Source organism: Thermomyces lanuginosus (genome assembly GCF_041956635.1).
Source record: "Thermomyces lanuginosus strain ATCC 200065 unplaced genomic scaffold VTN49scaffold_3, whole genome shotgun sequence".
Lineage (NCBI taxonomy): Eukaryota > Fungi > Ascomycota > Eurotiomycetes > Eurotiales > Trichocomaceae > Thermomyces > Thermomyces lanuginosus.
Window position 1 is genome coordinate 127,962 of NW_027192337.1, and position 6,716 is coordinate 134,677.

The 6,716-nt window shown below is 54.2% G+C and overlaps 4 protein-coding genes across 4 annotated transcripts in view; 3 read left to right on the top strand and 1 right to left on the bottom strand.

Annotated features, from left to right (window-relative positions):
* Positions 1-165: 165 nt before the first annotated feature.
* On the top strand, positions 166-3,622 carry VTN49DRAFT_3957 (uncharacterized protein; the record flags this gene model as incomplete). Its single annotated transcript, XM_069411849.1, has 12 exons — positions 166-440; positions 502-671; positions 724-1,148; positions 1,204-1,425; positions 1,479-1,596; positions 1,645-1,761; positions 1,816-1,841; positions 1,900-2,110; positions 2,158-2,228; positions 2,278-2,714; positions 2,768-2,980; positions 3,031-3,622. The coding sequence occupies 12 exons, from the start codon at positions 166-168 to the stop codon at positions 3,620-3,622; spliced, it is 2,877 nt and encodes a 958-aa protein (XP_069272581.1).
* Positions 3,623-4,034: 412 nt separating this feature from the next.
* On the top strand, positions 4,035-5,006 carry VTN49DRAFT_3958 (uncharacterized protein; the record flags this gene model as incomplete). Its single annotated transcript, XM_069411850.1, has 5 exons — positions 4,035-4,045; positions 4,241-4,364; positions 4,422-4,469; positions 4,528-4,755; positions 4,812-5,006. 5 exons carry the CDS (start codon positions 4,035-4,037, stop codon positions 5,004-5,006), a joined length of 606 nt encoding a protein of 201 aa, XP_069272582.1.
* Positions 5,007-5,138: 132 nt separating this feature from the next.
* On the bottom strand, positions 5,139-5,426 carry VTN49DRAFT_3959 (uncharacterized protein; the record flags this gene model as incomplete). The annotated part of the gene is made up of 1 exon (XM_069411851.1): positions 5,139-5,426. The coding sequence occupies one exon, from the start codon at positions 5,424-5,426 to the stop codon at positions 5,139-5,141; it is 288 nt and encodes a 95-aa protein (XP_069272583.1).
* Positions 5,427-5,744: 318 nt separating this feature from the next.
* Positions 5,745-6,716, top strand: part of VTN49DRAFT_3960 (uncharacterized protein) — a gene marked incomplete at both ends in the record, with an annotated part of 1,700 nt that continues 728 nt past the window's right edge. The window contains 2 exons of the mRNA XM_069411853.1: positions 5,745-5,869; positions 5,954-6,696. Coding sequence (XP_069272584.1) covers positions 5,745-5,869; positions 5,954-6,696 — 868 coding nt within the window. The remainder of the gene's footprint in view (positions 5,870-5,953; positions 6,697-6,716) is intronic.

Here is a 6,716-nt window from a genome sequence, read left to right on the forward strand (position 1 = left end):
TTGATCTGCGGCCCACTCCCGGAGCTCGGAGCTCACGCGCCGCGCGCGGATCCCAACGCGAAAAAAAATAGCTAAGCAGCAAAAATTCGACTAGGGTCAGAAATCAATGACAATGAGACCTGGCTGACCTGCGTCCAGGCGGCAGGTTCCGACAATTCATCACCAATGTGGGGAGTAGCGACAGTTACATGTGCCGCTGGCCGAGCGGGTGGAGGGACGTTACGGGCGGCCGTCAATCAGATCAGCCCGCTGGTCAGCAGCTTTCCGTTGCACCCCGCGCTGGCTCGCTACTCCACCATATCGCCTGCTTGTGTGATTCACAGAGCTTCAATCTCTGTGCCGAAACCAACAATTGCTTTTTTCTTGTCGTTTGCAAGACACTGTTCATTCAACGCTCACACCAACATGGCTTCCAAGGACCGCGACACGTTGCCCGATTGGTACGTCATTCTGTCCGCCGTGAACCGCGGGGCAGGCAATTGACATTAACGGTGCACTCAGGGTCAAACCCGTTCATTATGACATCTCCTTATACGACCTGGAGCTCGGGGGCTCCTGGGGCTACAAGGGTACAGTGAAGATTGACGCCAAAGTATCCTCGCCGACAAAAGAGATCGTGCTCAATGCGTCGGAAATTGAGGTGCAGAATGCAGAGGTGTCCTCTGGCAAGGGTGCGTATCGCATTATCGACATCAAGGACTTCTTTGACAGAGGACGGAATAGACACAACTCCCAACAAGGCCGCCGCGATTTCGTATGACAAGACTTCTGAGCGAGTTACTCTGTCATTCCCCAACGAGGTTCCCGTCGGCGACGCTCAGTTGACAGTGAACTTTACCGCGACCATCAACAATGCTATGGCAGGTTTCTCCCGTGCCAAGTACAAGGCCATCGGCACGCCGGACCCCGATACGCCCAAGGACAATGAATTCCACTACATGATGAGTACCCAGTTCGAGTCTTGTGACGCCCGGAGAGCCTTTCCGTGCTTCGATGAGCCAAACCTGAAAGCCACGTTTGACTTTGAAATCGAAGTGCCCCGGGGCCTGACAGCGCTGAGCAACATGCCGGTGAAGTCGGAACGAGACGGAAGCCGACCTGGGCTGAAGGTCGTGTCTTTCGACCGGACACCGGTCATGAGTACTTATGTTAGTTCATTCACGGCTTTCCATTCCTTTGGAATCCGTAGCTGATGACAGGTAGCTCCTGGCTTGGGCTGTGGGTGATTTCGAGTACGTCGAGACTACGACGAAACGCAAGTACAATGGTGCCGGTATCCCCGTCCGCGTGTATACGACTCGAGGTCTCAAGGAGCAAGCCCGATTTGCCCTGGACTGCGCCCACCGCACTGTCGACTATTTCTCCGAGCTCTTTGGGATTGACTATCCTCTTCCCAAAGCGGATCTGCTCGCCGTCCACGAGTTTGTAAGCTTGGCGATAACCCTATTTTGCGCTCCATTACTGACTGTATTGGATAGGCAATGGGTGCCATGGAGAACTGGGGCTTGATTACGTATCGTACGACTGCGGTTCTGTTTGACGAGGGCAAGTCCGACTCGCGCTACAAGAACCGCATTGCTTACGTTGTGGCCCATGGTGAGCTGGTAGCAAAGACGTGTTGAGTCCTGTCTAACGTCTGATCAGAACTGGCGCATCAATGGTTCGGAAATCTCGTGACCATGGACTGGTGGAACGAACTGTGGCTGAACGAGGGCTTCGCTACTTGGGTTGGTTGGCTGGCGGTCGACCATTTTCACCCAGGTAAGTTTGACTGCTCCGATCTACTTGAGCTTGAGACTGATTTCAACCCAACAGAGTGGAAAGTGTGGTCCCAGTTTGTTGTACGCAGCGCCCGTGGTACGATGAGACTCGTAAACGATGATATTGACGAATATGCAGGCTGAGGGTACTCAACAAGCATTCCAACTTGATTCGCTGCGCGCGTCCCATCCGATCGAAGTTCCTGTGCGCAATGCCCTCGAAGTGGATCAGATTTTTGACCACATCAGCTACCTGAAAGGAAGCTCGGTGATCCGCATGCTGAGTAGCTACCTCGGGCAAGAGACGTTCATCCGGGGAGTGTCCGATTATCTCAAGGCCCATGCCTACCGTAAGTTCTGGCCAAGCGCAACTCAGCAGTTGGCTAACATCGTCTAGGTAATGCTACGACCAATGACCTCTGGTCGGCTCTCAGCAAGGCATCGAATCAGGACGTTACTGCGTTTATGGTCCGTATCGTCTGCGATGTGGCGATCGTTGCTTACTGACGCATCGTAGGACCCCTGGATCCGCAAGATCGGTTTCCCTGTTGTGACCGTGACCGAAGAACAAGGCCAGATTTCGGTTAAGCAGACGCGGTTCCTTTCTTCCGGCGACGTCAAGCCGGAGGAGGATGAGACGGTGTGGTGGATTCCTCTCGGTATCAGGACCGGACCGTCCCTAAGCGAGGAAAAGCCTATTGCGCTCGTTCAGAAGTCTGACGTCGTGAGTAACGTTGGCGATTTTTACAAGCTCAACAAAGATCAGTCGGGATTCTACCGGACCAACTACCCACCCCATCGCTTGGAGCAATTGGGCAAGTCCCTTCATCTGCTGAGCATCGAGGATAAAATTGGTCTCGTCGGTGACGCTGCGGCGCTCGCTGTGTCTGGGGATGGCAACACGTCCGCCCTGCTGGCCTTGGTCGAAGGTTTCGGTGGCGAGGACAATTACTTGTAAGTGCTACTCGACTGCCTCTCATCTATCCAGCCTGCTAATGCTTCTTCAGGGTATGGTCCCAGATCGCGACCTCGCTGTCACATGTCCGGTCTGTCTTCTCGAGCAACGACACTGTCGCCGACGGGCTGAAGAAGTATATCGTCAAGCTTGCGGGTCCTCTAGCGGAGAAGCTAGGCTGGGAGTTTAAGCCTGAAGAAGATTATCTGACGGGACAGCTCCGAAAGCTGGTCATCGCTATGGCCGGCAATGCGGGCCATGAAGGGTGAGATTGCCTTAAACTCTTTACTCAAGCGTGGCATCTGACGATCGTAGAATTATCGCGGAAGCCAAGTCGCGTTTCCAACGCTGGTCCGCAGGTGACAAAGCCGCGATCGATCCGAATCTCCGGTCTGCCGTCTTTACGATTAACGTCTCCGAGGGTGGACGGACAGAATTCGAGAAAGTCTTGGAGGAGTATCTGACGACGGACTCGGTGGACGGTAAAGAGATCGCGCTGAGTGCCCTTGGCCGCACGAAAGACGAGACCCTAGTCCGAGAGTACCTCGACCTGATCTTCTCGGAGAAAGTGAACATCCAAGATATTCACACGGGGGCTGCGTCGCTGGCGGCCAACTCCAAGGTGCGCCATTTGCTGTGGGATTACATGAAGACGAACTGGAGCACCGTCTCTGGGCGGCTGGCAGCCAACCGTGTCGTTGCCGAGCGGTTTATCCGCCTGGCGTTGTCCAAGTACACGGATGAATCTGTAGCGGACGACATTGGGGCGTTTTTCAAGGACAAGGACACCGGAGCCTACGATCGTGCACTGGTGATTGCCGACGACAGCATTCGCACCAATGCGCGCTACAAAGTGCGGGATGAGAAGCCGTTGCTGGAGTGGCTACAGGCACATGGCTACGCATAGATGCGGCGGTGAGGATGAATGATCTATTCTGAGCTGGCTCCGCTTAGAATGATTAGGTTAACGCGAGTCGGTGAAATCATGATCAAGCTGGGCATGTATCAAAGGGGATGTGGCATGAGAGACTACGATAATTACGTGCATGCACTTCCTGATGTAGTAGGTGTTACATAATCAGCTGAGCGTAGGCACGGGTTTGGCTGGGCCTGCAGGTGACCACGCCTTTCCCCGTTGGGCTGGTATCTGGATTCATCCGCCCTGAAACAGTCGGCTCTCTCAAAACGCTTCATTTTTTCTGCTGTGCTCTTCTGTTCCCTCTCTTTCCTCCCCCGTTCCTGTCTAGACCTGTCTCGCTTCTCCGTGTACCTGTCGTGTTTGCTTTGGTTGCAACTCAGCCACGTATCCTTTGCCCATCATGAATCCTGAGTGGTAAGTGGTGATCAAGCTCGGCCAGCACCATCGGTGCTTGTGTGTATACGCAATCCCATCGTTCCGATAGCTGACTGGACCGTCTTCGCTGTAGAGTATTAACCCTATCCTCTCTGCCATCGATGCCTGGCCCTCTTCCGCGTCGGAAAGACGGCCGCCATCCTGTTGCGCTCGACTGACCGCCACACACAGATACGATTACCTGTTCAAGCTGCTCCTCATCGGCGACTCGGGCGTTGGAAAGTCCTGCTTGCTGCTGCGTTTTGCCGATGACACCTACACAGAAAGCTACATCTCCACCATCGGTGTGGACTTTGTATGTTCCTCGATGCGATGACCAGGCTGTCGACCACCGCTGACGTCGTGTGACCAGAAAATCCGCACCATCGAACTGGACGGCAAGACCGTGAAACTGCAGATTGTACGTTTTGATTCTACTGCACTGTAAACTCAGTATGATCATGCTGACCAAATGACAGTGGGATACGGCTGGCCAGGAACGCTTCCGAACAATCACGTCCTCGTACTACCGAGGCGCTCATGGTATCTGCGTTGTCTACGATGTGACGGATATGGACTCGTTCAACAACGTGAAGCAGTGGCTGCAAGAAATTGATCGGTATGCCACCGAAGGTGTCAACAAGCTCCTGGTGGGCAACAAGAGCGATATGGAGGACAAGAAGGTGGTCGAATACACGGTTGCGAAGGTAAGTCTAGTCCTCGTTGTTACGCTCGTTGGAGCAGAACCTCACATTATGATTAGGAATTCGCCGACAGCCTCGGCATTCCGTTCCTGGAGACTTCGGCCAAGAATGCTTCGAACGTTGAGCAAGCCTTCTTGACCATGGCTCGACAGATCAAGGAGCGCATGGGCACGGCAACCGTTAACAACAAGCCGACAGTGCAGGTGGGCCAGGGCCAAGGCGTGCAGACCAGCACGGGCGGTGGTTGCTGCTGAACGAGACCAATGGGAGCATGTCCCTTCCTCTTCCTGCATCGGATCCTACGCACTCACGACGACTATTTTGCGGTATGGGAAACGCGATGGAGGGAGCCTCAGGGTTCAAAGACGTAGGGTTCACGCCCTATTCTAGAGATTAATGAGCATCATTCCGATCCTCTTCCCCTGGCGTTGCCGAAGTACGGTGGTCTCGGGAATGAAACGATGTTCTTCTACATTTATTTTGATTCCTTCGTTACTTTGATTTGTCGTTGGCTCTCTTTCGACCTTTTCTTCTGACTGGATCATTTTTGCCGCCTTGTTGTACTCGTCGCGTGTTTGAGGTTGACATGGGTAATGGCAGTGTCTTAGACAACAGAGAACTGTATGAATGGCAGTCTGACAGTTATCATATATGATCTTTATCCTCAATCTCATAGAACAGTACTTGGGTGGATTTTATCCATATTCATGGCCAAAATCACATGTGATTACTCATCCATTCGTTCGAGCGCCGAGTTTGCCGAGGGTCTGTGATCTTCGCCGACGTCACCGAGTCTCATGCTGCTCCGGGATATTCTCGAGCTCTCCTCATAAAATGGGGGGATTTCCCCTCGCGCTCCAATACTGTCGCTAAGCCTAAATTTCCAACCGGAGACCAGGAGACCGATTTTCTCGCATTGTCCTGCGAGTTGGACGCATTGCTGCGTGTTATCGTTTGAGAAATTCGTCCTTAGAAAGTACATTTTAAACACCATGTCGCAAGCTACAGTCGAAAAGAAGACGCGGTCGGTCGCCACATCTGCCGCGGCGCAGCAGTCGGATAACATTGCGCATGCGCTGGCGGGCGCAGGAGGAGGGATTATTTCTATGGTCTTGACGTACGTCGCATATTGGCTACTTCATGCCGGATTCCCCCCCCGCAGAACATGTGGAAGTTGATAATTATGGCGGGCTACGATTAGGTACCCTCTCATCACTCTCTCGACAAGAGCGCAGGTGGAATCGAAGCGCGCGCAGTCGTCCACGTTGGACGCCGTGCGGCGCATCATCCAGCGCGAGGGCGTCAGCGGACTTTTCTCCGGTCTCGAGTCGGCGGTGTTCGGCATTAGCGTGACCAACTTTGTCTACTACTACTGGTATGAGTGGACGCGGGCAGTGTTCGAGAAGGCGGCGGCCAAGGCCGGGCGCGCGTCGAAGAAGCTGACGACCGTCGAGTCGATGATCGCCGGCGCGATTGCAGGCAGCGCGACCGTGCTCATCACAAACCCCATCTGGGTGGTTAACACCCGGATGACGGCGCGCAAGACTGGGAGCAGCGGCTCCGGGGCCTCCGATGAGGAGAACCAGCAGGAGAAACTAAAGCCGCAGAGCACCCTGCAGGTGCTGCGGGATATGCTGCGCAACGAGGGCTTCAGCGCGCTCTTCGCCGGCGTGATCCCGGCCCTCGTGCTCGTCATCAACCCGATCCTGCAGTATACCATTTTCGAGCAGCTGAAGAATATCGTTGAACGTCGCCGCCGCGTGACCCCGACCGACGCGTTCTACCTTGGCGCAATCGGCAAGATCCTCGCCACGACCATCACGTACCCGTACATCACGGTCAAGAGCCGCATGCATGTCGCCAGCAAGGATGGTCCCAAGGAAAGCATCAACGCCAGTCTGAAGAAGATTATCAACGAGGAAGGATTCCTGGGGCTGTACAAGGGTTGGTTCTCTGCCTGATCT